Raw genomic sequence first — 20359 nt, forward strand, 5'->3', positions numbered from 1 at the left:
ATCTAAGTTGTTATAGCTGCCGGAGACTACCGGGCGGTGAGGAAAGAATACTTTAATTCCCAAAGCATTCCCTCCCTAGCAAGGCTCTGGCCGGCAGCAGGATGGGATTTCTCTTCTCAAAAGGCAAAGAATAGGGATGTTACCCAGAAAGCCTCATTGCTAGCACAAGGGCTTACCAAACTTCCCTTCTCCCTCACTCCAAGCACCAGCACATAACAGTCTAGACGTGATGTGATAGAAGCCCCGGATGTGGTGAAAAGTACACTAGGTATCTAGAGAGGCCAAACACTGTTGGAATTGGCAGCAAATGTACAGAAAATGTGGAATGCTGGCTACCATAAAGACAGGAAAGGTCTCTAGGACTGTGTGTAAGTATGAGCAATGACATATGCCAGTGGCACAGGTGTATACACATTCTTGTATACACGTTCCCCCCACCCCCACCATGCTCTGTCTATCTCTCCCTCCTCCCCACCTCAGTATTCTAATCTCCAGCCACCAGAACACTTCAGGATTCCCCTCCCACAAAACTAGCAGTGGTCCATGCTTGACCTCCAAAGTAATCACCACCCAACTTGCAAAAATCCTCCATCGTTGTCAAGAACTTAGTTCTGGAGGCCCTTCACGATGACCCCCAGTCCCAAAAAAAATCCCTAGCCAAACCTCCCCTTACACCACCAAGTCCTTAGGCAACATAACAGGAAGGCTGTACAACTGGAACAGTCCCATTCAATCTGCACAACAGCTTAAGACGCTGAAAAGTATCTGCTGCGTTTTCAGAAGTGATTTCACATAGAACTCTGAAGTATGGCTCCTTTAACACTACACACATTGATTGGAATTTCACATTTTATCCAAGTGCTTTTTCATTTTCACTGTTTTTAGCTGATCCATGTTTTGACAGTGGCATTTTTCCTTTCACATGGCTAGCCTGCTGGATTTTATTTCCACCAAATCCACTTTTTGAACTCCAATCGCATTTAGTCCTCAAGTAACTTCAGCTATTTAGAACCTGCCACTCCAGAGCTAGTGGAGAACAAAACTCCTCCTTTGACTTCAGGTAGGGGAAAAAAAAAACAACAACCAGAACCACAAGTTTCCCAGACACAGGAGCTGCCCTATTGTGCCAAACCCACAGGCTGCTAAGGACAAGCCTGGAGTAGAGGCAGGGTCACCTCGGCCAGCAGCCCTGCAGCAAAGGGCGAGGCCCAAACCTCAGAACTGGTCATCCTAACTGCATCTCACCAGTCTCTCTACAGTCAGACTATTCCAGGGAGAAAGCAAGTCTTTGTCCCTTGTCTCATGGTATAACGCTCGCCCTGAAGGAGCAGCTGCCTCTATGCAAGTCAGCTTTACAGAGTTCCACGTGCACACCCTGATCCCCCACCACCACACATCCTACTTCAGACTGACCCCCACCCCCAGGTCCCCCTTTCCCATTCCACTATCACTGGCCTTGTTAAGTCTTACTATCCCTTAGACTGTGACTTTTACCGTCTGATACCTTTCAGGCTCCCCCAACTCATCCTTCAACTTTCCTGGTATCTGATGGGGGAAAGCAAGTCCTTAGAGTAGCAGTTCTCAACCTGTGGGTCACAACCCCCGAAGGGGTTGCATATCACATGTCCTATATATCAGATATTTACATTATAATTCATAACAGCAAAATTACAGTTACAAAATAGTAAAAAAAAAAAAAAACTTTATGGTTGGGGGTCACCACATGAGGAATTAAAGCAAAGGGATGCAGCATCGGAAGGTGAGAACCACTGCCTTAGGTTTCACAACAACCTAGAGAATGAAGTCTGACTTCTTATAACGTGGCATTCAAGCTACCCTACACATTCCAGCATTCCAGCTTCTTTTCCCTTGTCCCAACCATCTCCACTAGTCTGTCCTTGGTACTACTCCATTTCACTGTTGACATACATGCTGTTGCATTTATCTGGGAGGCCTATTAAGCTGCAAACATCCTTTACCAGTTCTAAGCAGCAGCTGGAAAATCTATTCCCAGTCTCAGTGCTAACCAATGCTGCAACTTCTAGCCATGTGAGACTATTCGAGTACAGGAATGATGGCTGTCAACTTGTGTGTGTGTGTGTATGTGTGTGTGTGTGTGTGTGTGTGTGTGTGCGTGCGTGTGTGTGTGTGTGTGTGTGTGTGTGTGTGTACTTAAGTGTATATTCACAGGATCTGAAGGACTTAGTACTACCCTCAAAAGTACCTTAATTTTCTATACTAATTTTTCACATTAAAGTGATAGATACTAAGTAAAAATGTGTTAGCTAGATAAATGTAATAAATATATACTGATCATACTATTTTAAAGACAGCCAGCATAATTACCCGCTAGAAAAATTAAAACATAGATTGCTTATATTGAATTTCTGCAGGATAAAGCTGCTCTGTATTCCTGAGACTTATGTCTTCACTTCTTGAGTCAACAAACACATTCCCTGACTCGAAGCTTGTCCACTGAGGGGGGGCGGGGGTTGGAGAACCTTCATTTCAGCTATGGCTTGCAAGCATATCACAAGTATAAATGACTGCTTAATGTTGACTACATAAGACAAATGCTCGACCTAACACCATGCTTTGTGCTTCTCTCCCTCCCCTCAGGTCCTCCCTAAGATGACATCACATGTGGTAAATGAGATTGATAACATATTGCGCAACAAGCCCTACAGCAAAAAGGACTATAGATCCTAAGGCAATGCATGAGCCACTTAAGCTGCATGAGTAAATCCTGGTGGGTAGGCGGTGCAGAACGGCCTTACCAGCCACTCTTTTCAATCACTTAGCAGCTTGCTGCTCAACCTCTAGTGTCCCAGGATTCTCTGAGGTCTCTCTGCTGTTGCTACCACTGTGCACCCTGAATTCTGAACACATCTGAAAATTCACAAGCCAGAAAATCCATTCTATTTTCTTATCTTGGACTGGTCCCCTCTCCTGGCATTGGTCTGTGTACCTCATGTTTTTGCAATGGAAAGAATATTGGGGTAGGGGAATCTATTATCTTCAGAAGGCTGTACATATATATTTTTTTCAAAAGAACAAAATTCACAAGATACAGTGTATGACCTGCATAGGAAACAGGATAGCCTCACTCTTTAGTCTTGCTTGGGAGAACAAACAGAATTAATTTACTTTTTTTTTAATATTTCATATTCACACTAGCAAGTTTTATGTCATCTGTAATTCAAATAAAACTTCTAGGTATTTACTTTCACTACCTTGAAAGTTATGTTGTTGCCTGGCCCTGTACAATTTAAGTGGGGTGTCTCTCAGGGTTCTAACATATCCATTTACATAGAGTTATAAAGGCATGACCACCCCAATCTTTACTAGATACACAATGCTAATTTATAAAAGGGTTATAGTGCTATGGAAACAGCTTTAAATAAAATGTTGTGTTCATTTTTTTACTTTCTATTAAAACCTGCATATACGTTCAATTGCTTGTAGGCACAATTTCTGTTAAGTTTAAATGTTTGAGCTTTAAAAATACATACATGCTCAGTTTTGTAATTAAACCTATAAATACCCAGAAAGGGAAGTGTCAGTTTACCACTGGGACATTATTATACAATGCTTGGTATTTTCTGAAGAGTTATTAACATGAAAACAAATCATAGACAATGTAAAAAGAAAAATGTTTTTCTCATTCCTCAGCACATGCTAGATGAATTAACTTGCCCAAAGAAAAAGCAAAATATTCAAGAAGCTCCTGATTCTAAATGTACCACACACTACACCGTATGCATGAAAGTTCTTTGCATGGAATAAAGGGGCTTAGCTTTGCACTCAGAATCTGAGATATACTTAGCCCTGCCTCTACAGGTTAATTCCCCTCACTATCCCACTTGAGAAGAACTGTAAGACTATACTGTGTGGGTATCTGTAAATAAGGATAAAACACAAAGGGTTTTTGTTGTTGTTTTGTTTTCTGTAAAGGTTGGGTCATTTTCTAACTCTATTTGTCTATCTATAGATGAACAACATCCTACTTCATCTAGTTAGCAAGTTCTTCATCACTTTAAGATTTACACAAGAAATATATGAACTTAAAATAATTTTCAGTCATGTACCACATAACCATGTTGTACATCTTAAACTATCAGTGAAAGATACCAAGAATCATGATTGTTACTACCTAGACTCCAGTAGGCAACTTGGAAGTTTCACCCATGAGTATCTGATTAATGATGGAGCTGAATTAACTTTCCAACTATTCATTGTAAATTTAATCCACTGAACTGTATGTATAAATGAGTGGAGTGCTGTCTAAATGAAAATCAATTCATTTGCTTAGAGTAATAAAGGCATCTGCAATCTCATAGTACATCTTTTGGGTCTTTCATTTTAAGGCTTTAAGATCTAAACATTCTCCCATATAGAAAATACAAATAAAATGTCACCATGAAATAAAGAATCATCACCTAAACCAATACAGAAAGCTATACTGCACTGAATGGTTAACAGAAGTCACAGTGACCAAAACAGGCAAAACAAGGAGGGGAAGAACACACCCATACTCCCATCTCTGGGGAAGCAGAATCCTAAGGAACCAGAATTCAGCTTGAGCTATACTAGACCCTCTCTCAATCACAACCATCCCAACAAAAAAGAAAAAGGGGGAGAAAAAAAAAAAAAAAGACAGACTTGTGCTACAAACTTTTGAGTGCTGGTACACACCTGTAATTGTAGCACTTGAGAAACTGAGGGGATAGGGGTCTTAAGTCTGTGGCCAGTTTGGACTGCACTTGACAAGAAAACTAAAAACTGTTTTGCAAACTTCTTTCCTTTTCGGTGGATTTTGGAAAACTGCATGGTAAGGTTAAAGCTTCGCAAACCCACTTGACAGAAGCTGCGGATTTAAACCTAATGTAAGCAATACTGGTTAGCTGTGGACGCAGCCAGCTTACACTTACCTACCAAGGTAGACACTTCAGTCTTACTCTTATGAAAAAGGTTTCATTACTAATTTTCTCTTTAGAACTCCTTGGCAAAGAACATACTGCCAGAGTCATATGGTCTCAAGCAGGACAAATACAAACTCCAAACGCTGTGCCTGGATTCCCTCCTAAGGAACTGATACCTCACAGACTGCCAAGTATCACTCAAGCACAGCAACAGCTGGGCTCCACGGAGCCTCAGCTGCAAAGCCACCTATCTGCATTACAAGGAACCTGCCCAAAACACCGGGCTAGTTCATTACAGAGCCAGGCCTGCAACTCAAGACACCTTAGGTGCTAGTCCATAGCTCTTTAAAACACAGTTTTCTTCATAGGGTTGCTTTAGGCTAACGTGTGTAAGGTTCTTTGAATTAAAGGAGACAACCTACTCCACAAAATACTCCTCTGATCTTCATGAACACAATGTGATACGTGTTCTGCTACCCCAGTTTCCTCCACCTTCAGCTACTGTGCATGTGTCCGTATACCTGCCCACACACAATAAAATTAAAAAAATTAAAGACCCTCCCAATCTCTTATTAGCTACCCTAAGACTCCAAAATTAGGTGGGGACTAAAGGCTACACTGGCTTCCTCACACCTGCACACGCATGCGTGCCTGGTAGGAAAAGCAGCATGGGAGCAGGATGAAGCAGGAACCCCAGCAGGCACAGGGCAGCACACTGCAGGGACCTGACTGCTCCCTAATGTAGCTCTGCTGTACCCGTCACTGCCTCAGACATCTGCCCAGTGACTTCAATAGTGCGCTTACATGTGTCGGGAAGAGGTCTAATATAAAACGTGTGATAAATATTTATATGGTTCACAATAAAGAATTACAGAAAAAACACATTTTTAAAAACAAAGTTTAATCATACTTATTAATAACAAGACTTTACATAAAAATGCAGAGTATAAATTCAACTTCCATTATTTCAGTTAACTTCCAATTATCCTTTCCAAATTAAAACAAAATACCAAACAGGGCAAATTGTAAATTTAAATCCAAGACTATTAAGTTACAAATGGAGTAAATCACAAAATAAAAATGCTTAACATTAAGAATCTACCTATCACATAAGAGAAAAAACAGAAGTGTGTGCATTCTGAATGTCCTATTTTACCAGCATGATGTATGGGGTCCTTTTATGTACAAACTCTGCCACGGGATCACTGTTATGTCTCACTGAACTTCGTAATCCTATGTGCAACATGTGCAAGGTGGAGAAGAGGGTCCACACTTAGCATACAGGACTGACACACTGATTCCTTAAGGGAGTTGATGATACGGCTACAGACTTCACACAGAGAAATGTATTTGGTAGCACAGAGAGAGCTAAACATTTTGAGAGTTAAAAACAAAGACAGTCAGTCATTGGAAACATTCAAGACAAAAGAAAACTGCATAATCACTCTCACAACAAACTTTTGATTACTAATTAAAATTAAAAATTTGAGGCTGGCACCCCTATTTCACCATTCCTTTTTTTTTTTTTCTTTTAAGTTAGAAATTGACCAAATTGTCCAAATAATGATGGTGATTTTCTCCCCATCTACTCTGGCACCGCCACCTAGTGGCAGATTCACAGCAGCCACATAGAAGGTTTGGCCCAGCTCTGGGAACTTGATGGTGGTGCATCAAATTATTTTACTAGGTAAATGCACTAGTACACAAAGTTTCCAGGCAATACTGATTAAAATAAAAGAAACAACAAAACAGCCTACCTCTTATGTGTTACCAAAATGTACTTTGCTTTGACTCATTTCCCTACTCATTCCTCATTACCTGGGAATGGCACTCAGATAACGAGGTTATCACAGGAAAAGAACTGACCACTTGGAGATAAATGATTCTCAAGGCAGACAGTAAGGAGGTGTGCACTCCTCCTGAGTTCCCTAAGTTCTCAGCACAGACCACAGAACATCTACCAGCACAGAACAGCTCTACTCCTCGTAAGCACATCATTACAGTTAGAAATAGTCATATGTTACTCTTAAGTTTATAAGCAGAAACTAGATATTAGTAATACTTCCCTTTGAGGTGCCATTTATAGAAAGTTCCTGGGTGTGGTAAACAGCAAGTAACTCGGAATATGTAATCAGTGATCATAGTACAGCAATTTCCAAACTGGGAAGTCATAGCACACAAAGACAGAACCGTACAAAATAGAAGGGGGAAGAACATGGGGGAATGACCACACATGAGGCTACTCTTAGCTAGACCCCTAAAAATCTAATGCGATCAACATTTCACAATTGAAAGGAGCCTTGAGCAAAAGGGGCTGAATTTATTAAAATCCTCATGGAAAAATGCTGACAACCATTTTAAACCACTGTAAATTCCTCAGAGAGTTCACAGAATTCCATGGCTAAGTTCACAAAATTTCTTTTGGTCTCTCGTGTGTCAATAATCAGGATAGAAATACTCTCTCACTTAATATTCTGCCCATGGTGCTGAGAGCCTGGTCACAAAAACAATGATCCCAGTGACTTCACACATCAAACCAACATGGCAGGGTCAAGCTGACCTCCCTGGCCACCCAGGGTCAAAGCCATACAGCTGAACAGTGTGTGCTTTAGCCTCACAGGCCAACACTCATAGGTCTGGGGACTATTTTTAGGTCACTACCTTGGCTGCCTTTCTTTAAAAAAAAAAAAAAAAAAAAAAAAAAGATTCCGCAAGTTTCCCTCCCTCAAACTGGAGAGGCTATGTTTTTGAGTTATTATAAATTACAAATTTGGAGCCTTGTTTAAAAAAAAAAAATGAGGCTTCTGTTTAATCCCTTAGGAAGAGGATTCACTCTAAGATTTACAGTTCAAAAAGTTGTAATATTGTGCTTGGAACACAGAGAACCAGTTATTAACTTCTTCCTCCTATTATAAATAATAACAGCTCAGTCCAGGTTACCATGACCTCTGACAGATGTAGGAAACAAGTTATTTTCTCCTCGTGATTAGAGCACATTGCAAGACTTCTTGCCTTTTAATAAATGCCCTGGTACTCTGAGTTTCCCTTTCAATTCAATTCAATTTCAACAATCTGTCAAAAAGAGCCAATAAACAAACACTGAATTACATTCTACTGCATTTTTAAACCCTCAAACTCCAGACTATAAAAACATGTTATGTGTCTCCCAACCTGGCCACCCTGATGCTTTCCCATATACCACAGGCCACCCCTAGATACAAAGGCAGGGGGCCAAGCTACACAGTCTATTTGGAGCCAGTAGACAAGAGGGCGATGAGTCCAGATGAAGCACTTATGGACAGAATGTAGTTCCTGCAAGAATTTAAAGTTAAGGAAAAAGTGAGACCCCCCCTAAGTTAGTTTTTCAACAATAAAAGAGCTTTTCCTTACTGACACAGATATGTAGATATAGTTGGACTGTCTGTAAACACAATTTACAACACGGGAGGCTATAAAACATGAAAAATATCCACAAGCAATGTGCTTCGATACTGAAAAGACGCTTGAGACAAACTTAGAACAAATAACAACAAAGAACACATCCTAGCTCCATCTAACCCTCATAAGAAGAACCGCTCAAACAACACGCAGACAAACTGTAAAGGGGAGATCCTCAGACAACCAGAGTGCCGCTACAGTCGGCCTATATACAAGGCAAGGAGGTTCTCAAAGTTCCTGGCTCTCTACAGACTGAGCAAACCATGTTGGGGGCAGTCTGGCAAGGTCCACCAGCATTCCCAGAAGTGTGAAGTGGAAGGTATCTGACATCTTATTACACCATACGCTCTGATTGTTAAAAAGACTGGCTGTATTTTTCTGGCTAACACCTTTGATTAAAAAAAATTACTTTAATAAAAACCAAATGACTCCTGGCCAAAGTTCAATTTAAAAACATCCTGAACACTATGAAGATACTATAAATTGTGCATTTATGACTATCCTGGCTATCACCTAACCCCAAAGCCAGCATAACGAGCATAACAGAACTAGAAAAGACAGCACATTTATTCTGACTTTGGCTCCTTGTAGACAGGAAGGCAGACCAAGTCAGACAGTGTAATACTGCTTTATAACCCATTATTTGCCATAAAACTACAATTTATAGATTTAAAAAATACTAAGTCAAGCCAGAAACTCTTAACCTCTAAGTCCACAGACATGTACCTACAGTTAGTGTTTGCAACTGACTGGGAAGGTTTTTATCCCACCAGCACACCAGACAGCTTGAAAACAAAACTAACTACTGATTGTAGGATAATTTCTGAAACCTTTCTCAAGGATACACTGTGGGGTTGAAGTTCTTCAGTATAAAGAAGGAGGCAACAATAACCAGAACCAGGAACAGAGTGTTGTTATAGAAGATGGAGAATGTTGTAGCTTCATAATCGGCAACTTCATTCTTCTTCCACAGGATTCTAGAGATACAAGTCAAATAAGTTTATAAATGTGACCAGAACCTTGACATACCAGATAGTTCTCGTTCATTAAAAAACAAGTTTTGTGTTCAAGGGTGAAAATGCACTTGCAGTATTCAATTTAGAACAAATTATCTCCTTTTTTTCCCACTGAATTCTGTTTTTCTTGTTGATGCTAAATAACAGTTACTGGGTGTGTTATCATCCGTTTCCCCGAACAGCCAAGGCTCTGGCAGAAGGGACTGATAGTAATTACAGCTAACATGATTTTGTAGGCTCCTAAAATAACCATCTTTAAAAGTCCCAAAAAGGGAGTATCCAACCTGAGGCCTGTAGAGCAGCCATAGCTCACAGGACTGCTAGAAATGTAGCCTAACACATTTATAGATGATGTCATATCATGCACTCATGAAAAGGTTGATCCCCTTAGCTAGACCTGCACTTAAAACTAGGTCTCAATGGCTGGCTTCTTCCAGGCTTCTCTGGCTTCAGCATGGCTTACGTCTTCAGTTTCACACCCTAAGGGATAATGCCAAGAACACAGCCAGTCACAACCTCACCAGGTCTATCTTTAGCTGTCTTTACTGAATTTGAATAAATTTAGAAAGATGTTTTTAATTTCTATAAAATTTTTACTTTTAAATGTTTTAAAGGCTCCCATATTTATCTGCCTTTTATTCAAGAGGCCAAGAGAATGTTTCAGAACGCTCGTGATTTAGACAGATTTTAGTCCATTTGGCTAATTAACTTTGCAAAATCATTTTTTTAAAGACTTAGATTATACCCCATTGGTAGGGAATAAAATCAAATAAACTGATTAAATGCCTAAAGAAATTAACTGATTAGCTTTTCTTTAATGCAACAGAAAAAAAATGTTGAGAATCTACCATAGACAATACGGTAGCTACATTTCCAGAAGCATTTGTATGTATGTACAAATTATTATGCTTGATAAAAGGTAAAAGTTTGCTTCACTATGAAGTCATCATCAAAAAGATTAAAAGTCACAACTCTAAATGCTTTGTCCTCCCAGGAAGATATTCTACTCTGAAATCAGATGATACAGAGCCCACCCATGCACCATCACAGAGACTAATAATTGACATTTCTACTTAGCACATGCTCTAATCCAAACTCAAGAAGCTTGGCTATAGGAGCTAAAATAAGGATATTATCACCCAATCTTCACTATGAAAAAAATCTTGATTTTATAACCACCACCTACTTAATAAATTTATTCTTCTTTGATAAACAGGAAGAATGTTAAGAGTATAGTGAACAACATTCTGATTTCAAAGAAGAGTAAATGTAAACTGGAGGGAAGACTTTTACCACTCTTACACTGCTCCAAGAAAATCAGGCACAGTAAGCTGCACAGATCCACTGCACCTTAATACTAAAAAATACTCAGAATCAACACAGCTATTTTTAACTCTGGCATAAGACCCAGTAAGCTATGGCATGCTTTTATTCTGCTGATTAAATCATCCCTGTGACATCTGAGCAGGTCTCCCTAACTCTCTCTGTGCCATGACCTGAAACAGAATCACCTCCAAAACAAGTAAGAGGAAAAGCCTGACCATCCGATCCATGATGATACCCCAGCTCCCATGTTACAAGGGCAACATAAGCCAGGACCATGCAAATGTCTCTGAAGCATTTCTAGTTTACCACATACTGGTTATTTTAAAATAATTAAAAAATTCCAGATATATTCATTACCAGAGCTTCTACTAAAGCTTTACTAGCAGAAAATTCAGCTTGGGAGACTATTTCCCAAGTAATCATTCTTCAGGGACAGCCAACTATCACAGAAGAAAAGGGAAGACCAAACAGAAATTGCTACAAGCAGATAATACTGTCAAAAGAGCTTCAGGAAATCAAGAAGAACAGTCACACTTCAGAGTTTGAATTGGAGTTCAAATCTCTAACTCTCCATTGCTTATTTCCATCCCTGCATGGCAAGATACAAACATGCCAAAACAATTCTAAATGGGGCTTGGAGAGAACAACAAACTGTTCACCTTAGCTTACATCAAATCTCTCGGAAGCAACTTACAAATCTTAACGAGTCTCTGATCTGTTATCCAGATTAATCAGGAGTCTAAACCTGGGTAAAACTGTTTTTGAGAGAAATACTAACAGCACTCATTTCTATTGTCAACAAGAAGAATTTTATAATCTGCACTTTATACATCGACCTGACTACTCTGAAAAAGCTAAGTTAACAAAGATGTCTCTTTAATTAGTAAAGATGTCTCTCTCCCAGCTCCCCCTTGGACTCACTCACTGGTAATGACCACCTGAACACCACAGAGAAAAATTCCGAGACATGTCCCAGGATCAAAAACCAATGCACACAGCACACTGGGTAAGCCTGCAGTGGACACACAGGTGAGACCCGTTTGCCACTTCCAATATGACCATCTCCAAAGCATTGACTGCTGTATCAAGTACTCTGAAATTTAAGTAACTATGATATGTACCCAAATTTAACACTTAAAGGTGGTTTTAGGGTTAGATTCTCCAACTTTTATTCCTACTCGAAATTATGCAACAAAACCGCTTGCAGCCAAACCCATGACTGTTCCCTACAACAGGCCTTCCTTGCCATGACTTTAATACCACATCCTTATTTTCATCAAGTATTCAAAGATAATCCCTTTGTTAATGTTTAGTTCTTTTCCAAACCACTATAGAAGCATTGTTCATTAGGTTACTTGGTGTTCCTTAAATTTGGATCCACTTGATAAAGTTCTTCCAAGGGTCAGTGCCAGGAAGCCTTCTTCTCTGCAGGGCTTGCATGTGCTTTCCATCAGAGCAAAAACACCATGACCTCACGTACGAGCTTCCTGAGCACTTGGACTCACAAGTAAGTACAGTGCTCAATGCTAGAGGTAATCCCACAGTCCTCCTTTAAACTACTTTTAAATACTTCTAGTCTTATAAAAACTCTATTACTTCACAAGGCCCACACAAATTCTTCCTGGAGGAAATGCAGTGAAAGTACTCTCCCACAAAACACTGTGCTGAAGCTTAAGATCCTACCTATTAACACCTGGTAACTATTTTTTGTTTGGTTTTTTGTTTGTTTTCTGAGACGGAGTTTCTGTTTCCCTAGGTATCTTGGAATGTACTGTGTGCACATGGGTGGCCTCCCAACTCATAGATTTGTTTGCCTCTGGGATTGAAGTCTTGCAAGACCAATACCTGGCCCAATCTGGTAACTCTTGCACACTGATTTACTTGATCAATTCGGGGCTTAAGCGGTTCATACCCATGAAATGTTTAGGAAATTGGCTAAGAGCAGATAGTGTGTGTGTGTGTGTTGTGGGGCAGGGGAGGTGGTTAACAAACATACACCACAGAGTTAGGCAACAAAGGACAAATCCAGTTCCTTCTTTCCCTCAGACAGTGCATCCAGTATTCACATATTCCCCAGACACCCCTGGGGAATCTCAATATCAAAACTACTAAAAACGTTAACATAATACTCTGTACCCCTACAAACTTGGGTTAAATGACATACAAACTCTGTTGCTTCCTCAAATTCTAGTAGAACAGTTACTGGCCTAAGCTTCCAAGTCAGTCAATCTGTATTACAAAGGATCTGTGTATCAACAGCCAAGTTACCAAGCCTTCTCATACTTGTCTTCCTTAGGTGTAAAATGGAGATCACAACAGCACCTACTATCTCACTCTCTGTCATTGTCTGATTATAATTACATCATTTGCCCCTGTCCATGAATACCTCTGTGCTCCCTTTCTTTTTTTTTTTTTCAGAGTTTTTTTTTTTTTTTTTTTTTTTGGTTCTATTTTTCAGAGCTGGGGACCGAACCCAGGGCCTTGCGATTCCTAGGCAAGCGCTCTACCACTGAGCTAAATCCCCAACCCCTGTGCTCCCTTTCAAATTCACCTTTAACAGGTGGTAGTGATGCATATGTCTTGTGCATTTCTAATTATATAAACACAACCTGTTCACCTTGTACGTTACTGTATGTATGTTTTCAGTCCCCACTATTTGATATTGAATAACCAATTGGTGTGAGCTTCTCTGGTGAAGACAAACTATCTTTCCTGCTCTCAGCATTCCTTAGTTGCCTATAGTTCTTTGTCAGGGCTGGGGCCTCATGAGTGTTCCCCTTCTACATTAGATTGCCTATTGGTCCCTTCCTTGTTCTGGTCACCCACACCAATGAAATTTCATGGGTGTAGTTTCTCTGGCATTTTTAGTAGACTAGAATTTCACAGCAAACTTCCTGTCCCCTTGGATCTTAGATTCTCTCTCCCCTCCAGTAATGATTCCTGAGCTGTAGATGCAGGAGTTATGTGGTAGATACTTTACATGTAGTTACTCTCTGGAATAAATCAACTGGATATAGCTAAAAAAAAAAAAAAAAAAAAGCCAATCTAGTGGTAACAAAAATTCAAAAAAGTCAGTCATCACTCTCACCATTGCTACTATTTACACAATTCCAACATCTTTAATGGGAATTTAAAAACTGATTTCCTCCCATTGTTTATGACTTTACCACTTTAAATAAGGAGTCAAGTGGGGGTAGGGAGACAGATTAAGAACCCAGTACCCATGTAGAAGCAGGCATGGCCCCACCTGTAATCCCTGTATTGCACTCCTGTAATTCCAGCTCTGAGAAAACAGAAGATGAGAAGTTGCAGGCCACCAACCAGGTAGCTCCAAGTACAGCAAGACCCTCAGAGGAACACAGTGGAAAGTGATACAAGAACTAATACTTGAACCTGAAATGTCTTCTGATACCTGACATGTCTTCTGGCCTCTAATGTGTACACTTATATGTACGTGTACACACAGACACACAGACACACAGACAGACAGACAGACAGACACACACACACACGCCAAACCTTTCATCTTTCTCCTTCCGGGACATCTTTCTATTATCAGCTTCAGAAAGTTTGCGGGTCACTTCTTTGGAAACAGCATCTTCCCTCTTCTGTGCTACTCTGAAAGACAACACAGAAAGTTTCCACATGCTCTAGAGATGAAAATCAGTCTCAAAAAAACACTCTGTACTCATTTTATATTGTCAACCAAATAATACTTTATTTTCAAGAAAGTCAACTATACAAAAAGTTCCAAGTTTATTACGCTATACAAACCTAAGAGAAGTTCAAGAAATTCTCAAGATGTGGTTTCTTAGTTATGGGATTTGATTTCTGCTTAAAAGGGAGCTTTTTCCTTTTAAGCTGAAGTGTTTAATATGGGTACAAGAGTCAAATACTATTAGCACAATTCAATTAGGAATCACTAACTTAACTCCATTTTATTTTCCTGAAGTTCACAAGTTGATGTTTTATGAATGATCCAATTTCAATCCCAAGTAAACTGCAGAATAGACTTGATTTAATACATGATGAAAAATAACAAACTATCTTAAAACTGTTTTTAACTCCATTCCAAAGGACAATTTCATTTAAAAGAAATAGTAAACGCATGGTCAGAGGCTGACCATAACATTTTTAGTTAAATTAGCCATTGGTTAGAGTTAACACTAAGACAGAAATGGTTTGAATGAGAACTCAAGAACTCAGATCAGAATCTGTAGACCTTAGAGTAGGAGGAGTATGTGAAAAGCATACTCATCAGCTGGTATGATAGTAAATGCCTATAATCCCAGCATTCGGGAAGTGGAAGAACAAGATCAGGAGTTCAAGGCCAGCCCCAGCTATGTGATACCTTGTCTTAGAAAAAGTATACAGATCAAAACAACAAAAAACACTACAAATGAATTTTATCACAGGGTTATTAGTAAAAGAGGTAAATTTAAATAATAAAATGTAAAAAGCCCATAGACTAAGACACTTATATTCAACAAAGCATATTTTCACAAGTAAGAGCTACCCTATAGAAGAGAAAGGAACTACAACATGCAAACTTATAGAGAGTACCTACCAGCCCCACAGTAAGAGCATTCAATATGACATTCCAATAGGAGAAAACATAGAACAGAAGGAAGCCTGGTCACTGTGTTTAAGTGACTCACACTACGAGACTGTATTTAGTTCTAGTCAGTACACCCGGGGAAAACTGGGGAAAGTAGGATGGACTCCAAGAAAACACCCAAGATCATTCATTTGTGGCAGTAGGTTTCTGTCTTGATTCAACCACAAGAGTCTCTAGAATCTAGAGTCTAGATGCAAGGTAAGCAGAGACAGTAGCTGAGCTGCAGGGGGATCATAAAGAACAGTCATACAAGGTTCTATTCTGATGGATTCTCTATCCATAGACATCCATGTCCCATAAGAACATAGTCCAGAACAGCAGAGGACCAAATGAGCTCAATCTTGAAAGAGCAAGTAGTAAAGAGCCTGCCAGGCAGAAAGATGACAAAGATGACCTGAGTCTGCTGGTCTAGCAGAACTTCAATGAAGCCCAAGCCTTTGCATGCCTATAATGACAGCAAGAAAGCAGCTCAGGCCATTCCTGGCTTATCTCTTAAATAAAACCCTGCTGACTGAAATCATAATACACTACTAATTACTTGTCAATTACAAGAGCCTACCAGAAAGACAACCAAACAAAGAATGAGCAAAGTTAGGTAGAAGTCTCTGCAAAGGTTTTCTAGGTTTTGAAATAACAGACATATAAGAATAGAAAGCAAGAGGTCCTGATGAAAGTAGGCACAAGATACACTCAAGGACAGCAAGAAGACTTAGGCTAGACTCGAAGGAAGGATTCTAAGATCCTGAAAGGATTGTTGGTGTTACTGTATGAGAAAAAAGAAGGCCATGATTTGTTAAGATAGCTAACAAAATAAAAATGACAGATAAAGAGGAATATATCACTTCCCAGACTTTTGGTAAGATATGTGATCTTTAAAGATGATGGTGGTGATGATGATGATGTTGATATTTTGCCTGCACCTATGCCCCACCGCATGCTGGGTACCCAAGACCAGAAGGTGTAAACTAGAGTTACAGACAGTTATGAGCTACCAAGTGGGTACTGGGAATTGAAACTGAATCCTATGAAGAGCAGCCAGTAAGCTTAACCAATGAGTCACCACTCCAGTCTGGCATGTATATGTGTGATTTTTATCCCATAAAATATAAACAATGCAAAGAAAAGTATCATCAAAGAGCTTTATACAAGGTATGCCAGAGTACACCCTACATTTTTGTTTCAAGAGACCAGCTGGAGACTGCTACATTAGTCTGAACACTAATTTCTAATCAAATGTAGATACTGTGAGAAATAATTTAAAAAGTATACTTCTTTTTTTTTTTCCTTTTTTTTTTTTTTTCAGAGCTGGGGTCCGAACCCAGGGCCTTGCGCTTGCTAGGCAAGCGCTCTACCACTGAGCTAAATCCCCAACCATAATTTAAAAAGTAAATAGACATAGTTAAGCTCAGAATCCCTACTGCCTTTAAAAGCTGGAGAGAAGACTCAATAGTTAGGAGTACACATTGCTCTTGCAAAAGAGCTGAGTTCAGGTGGCTCAGAACTCTGTGCAATTCCAGCTCCAAGGGCTCTAACACACTCTTCGACTCCTCAGGCCAGGGAGACACCAACCACACCCACAATCACCTAAACACACTTCAAAAATAAGAAGTAAATCATTAAAAAAAAAAAAAAGCTTCAAAGAAGAAACAAACCTAAAAGGCCCTACTGAATAAACAAGAGAATAGCCTGCTCCATCCACCCTCCTGTTCCACCTTTAGGAAAGCACAGATACAAGTGCTTAAAATATAAAAATTCACTGAGGTAAAACTTGAGTTTTCTTCTCCAAAAGCTATTAAAATAATTTGTCTTACTATATATGATCTTGAAATTCAAGAAATATGGTTGTCTTCTACATGAACAGACTTCCAAAATTAAAAAAATTGTAAATGGCATTGAAAATGTCCCAGAATTTTTAATTATTTTGCTTCCAAAATTAGTAAATGGGCAGTCTAGAGCAATTTCTAGAAAGAAATCCATTGGGTTTCAGAAGCATTCGTTTATTTAATAGATTTGCTTTTCTGATCAAACCATCAATTAAAAACTTGGATTAAATATTCCACCCTCAACACCTATTTCCACTGACGTGTCAGTCACATGGCTCAAGAGGTTATCAACTCTCCAGGCATTGCTCTCTTCACAAAGTATACACACACTTCAAACCAATGCTTATAAATAAATATAAACCACCTCTAAGAAGCCACCCTCCCATAAATATGCAGGTTGGGGTTGGGGTTAGGGTACTTACTTGTGCTTGAGAACAAATTTTACATTCTTGTATGCAAAGGCTACCAAGTAAGTGCTTACTAACGTCATCACGCTGTACAGAACAGCAGACTGGATAAGATCCATATGCCATATTCTCCAGTACAACCCTGAGGTAAGACAAAAGGAAGGGACACAACACATTACGACCCCTTTACACCTGCCTGCCAGAGTTAACTCCAGCTAAACCAGGTAAATGAGAGTCAGTAAATCCTACCCAGTATCTGAGGAACTTCACTAGAGGTGAGATAGCCAATACACTGGGTTAGTCCCAGAGTTCAGGGCTTTCCCGGTTCAGAAAGTTAGGTTGTGGGGACATTGCTAGTCTAGAAATTTCTTCATCTTCTGACTTGAGAACAAACTGAGAGGGGAGAGATCACAAATAAGAATAAAGATTTCATTCATGGAATGCTAGTAAGTTAAAATACAGGCCATTTTAAGTCAAATACTGTCTGTCCCAAATCACTGGTTAACTTGCTGACGTGGCTGCTCTGAAATCAAAACAATGCATGGTCGGGCCAGTGAACCAGGGGGCTCCACACCACATTCACTGCACGCTGAGCTTTTAAAACGGCCACAATAACAAAATACGTTTGGACGTGATTGGCCAGCAACATTGTGGCAGCGTGGGTCAGGAGATGGGAAACTCGGAAAACCTGAGCTTGGAAACAGTCTTAGCCTTCAGGTTGACAGTTTCTCATTCAAAGTCTCGAGTTGCTCTCTGGGAGTTATTGAAATCCTAAACAAGGCTGACCGCGGACCTCTAGCACAGCCTAACCTGTCATTCTGCACGTCAAAAGGATGCTCAGGGATGAGGGGAGTCACGTTGCTAATTCAGTGAAGGTTATTGGTGGGTCTCCCACTGGCTCACTAAAGACCTCGTAGTGTCAAAGTGTTGTGAGGGGAAGGACAGTGTACCAATGAGCGAATCCCGGCCAGAACCCGCGCCCGGCTCAGAAGTCCGCGGCAAGTGAGTTCCCGAGGACGCCGCCGCACCCCCCCCCCCCTCCGCCCCGACACTAGGCCTCCCCGCCGCCTCTGGCCTCCCCCACCGCGCCCGCCACGTCCCCGCCGCCTGCCCGAGGCTCACAGATGGGAATGGCAGACACGATGAACGCATTCCCGAAGAACAGCGCCGACGATTTGGCGGACAGGTTGCGGCTGAAATCCTGAAGGAGCAGGTCCTCCTCGGACTGCTGCTTGGAGCCGCCTTTGGGAGCCATTGCGGAGCAAAAGACTTGAGGATGGGAGCAGGGAGACAGGGAAGACTCAGAAGGCCGCGTCTACGTCCGCCCCAGCCGCGTATCCGCCCGCGACCCGTCAGCGCAACGCGAAGGCGGGTCTCCGCAGGGCACGCTACTTTAGGATTGGCCAGCCTGCCGTCGCTTCACAAGCCTCAAAACACGATTGGATAGGTAGACAAGACTTCCGCATCCTTCAGGGTACGTGGCTCTCAACGCCACAAGGAATGGCGGGATTTGTAGTTTAGTGTATATTTATGGACCTCAGGTAACTAAAGCTGATTTCCAATTCACCTGCCTCAGTCTCCAGAGGCAGGCTTGGTTAACTGACATGAGCAACCGTGCAAGCAGTACTCTGTTTTAACTAACTAACTTTATTGGTATTTCATTTCATATGTGCACTTTTTATTTCTTTTTAAGTTTATTACACTGATTGAATGATTGTTTCATTGATTGATGATTAATTGATTGATTAGTTGGTTGGAAGGCCGTGCCACAAAGTTGTCAGAACACAGCTTGAGGAAGTTAGTTCTCTACTTTTACTTTCTGGGTCCCAGAGATTGAACCAAATTGTCAGGTTTGTGTCTTTACCCTCTCAGCCATCTGCATGGCCTAAAGTTTGGTTTTTTTATTATTACATCATCATCATCATCATCATCATCATCATCATCATCATCATCAAATGGTGAACCTGAAGGTGACAGACAGGCCCTAGTCTCTTGGGCATGGGCTCTATTCACCCAAGAAACAGACATAAGGAAGTCACTAAAACCATGATGATCTTCAAATGGTGATAACATTCAATACTTGCCTCATGCCTTTACAAATTTCTACCATTTTGTTTCTTTCTATTTCAGCTTGAACCTTTTTAAAGTAGCATTCCACCAGTGTTCCAAATGACACTGAAGACCTCTGGCAGGACTCCTCTGAAGCCGGAAAGGCAATATTAGCACAGATGCCATTTTAACTGACTAGCTGGTTGCGTTTTTCTTTCAAAAGACAAACACAACCACATCCCTTCCCAGCAAGTGTTTTTCTTCACTACAATGCTGTAAACATTACACTGCACAGGGCAAAACTTCCTCAACCTCCGGCTTCCTCTTAGCAGTCTGTAGATAGCACTTTCCCTTTGCTTTATCTAAATGGCATTGATCTACAGAGCAAGGATCCTCACTGTGCTTTTTATCTTCAGTCTTTTTTTCAATTGGTTCTCCACACAGATTCTTCAATACGTTTTCCTGAAATATAAGTCCATCTATTCTCAACAGCAAGTGTCCTCAATTTCATCACCAAAGAAATAAGTAAATAAATAAGAACCATCTAGCGAATTTTCAAGCAAACTGCAAGTGCTCACTTCAGAATCTCTGGGTCCACTCCTGCTGCTGCTGCTGGGTTTTTCTCTGCGTGAATGGGAATGATAGAAAACAAAACTTTTCTCCATTCTTTGCTCCCTAGATTTTCCTGCTTTAGCAAACCACACCCATTTTATTCCTTTGCATTGGTTAAAAGGCTAGGTTTCACAAGCACTTGTTTTGT

General features: G+C 40.5%; 2 protein-coding genes across 5 annotated transcripts in view; one reads left to right on the forward strand and one right to left on the reverse strand.

Annotated features, from left to right (window-relative positions):
- Positions 1-4342, forward strand: part of Kcnab1 (potassium voltage-gated channel subfamily A regulatory beta subunit 1) — a 456882-nt gene extending 452540 nt beyond the window's left edge. For 3 of the 4 annotated variants that reach the window (XM_087621134.1, XM_087621137.1, XM_087621143.1), the window contains exon 14: positions 2620-4337. In XM_087621134.1, coding sequence (XP_087477260.1) covers positions 2620-2709 — 90 coding nt within the window. In that variant the 3' untranslated portion in view covers positions 2710-4337. Of the gene's footprint in view, positions 1-2619 lie in introns of all 4 variants that reach the window. The other variant, NM_017303.3, reaches the window with a different exon arrangement.
- A 1464-nt stretch (positions 4343-5806) lies between these two features.
- On the reverse strand, positions 5807-18827 carry Ssr3 (signal sequence receptor subunit 3). The gene is given in 5 exon segments (NM_031120.4): positions 5807-8234; positions 9206-9337; positions 14222-14320; positions 17566-17692; positions 18673-18827. Coding segments are annotated over 5 exon segments (558 nt in total). The 5' UTR covers positions 18806-18827; the 3' UTR covers positions 5807-8167.
- Positions 18828-20359: the final 1532 nt, after the last annotated feature.

This window comes from Rattus norvegicus, chromosome 2, assembly GCF_021556685.1.
Source record: "Rattus norvegicus strain SHRSP/BbbUtx chromosome 2, alternate assembly SHRSP_T2T, whole genome shotgun sequence".
Lineage (NCBI taxonomy): Eukaryota > Metazoa > Chordata > Mammalia > Rodentia > Muridae > Rattus > Rattus norvegicus.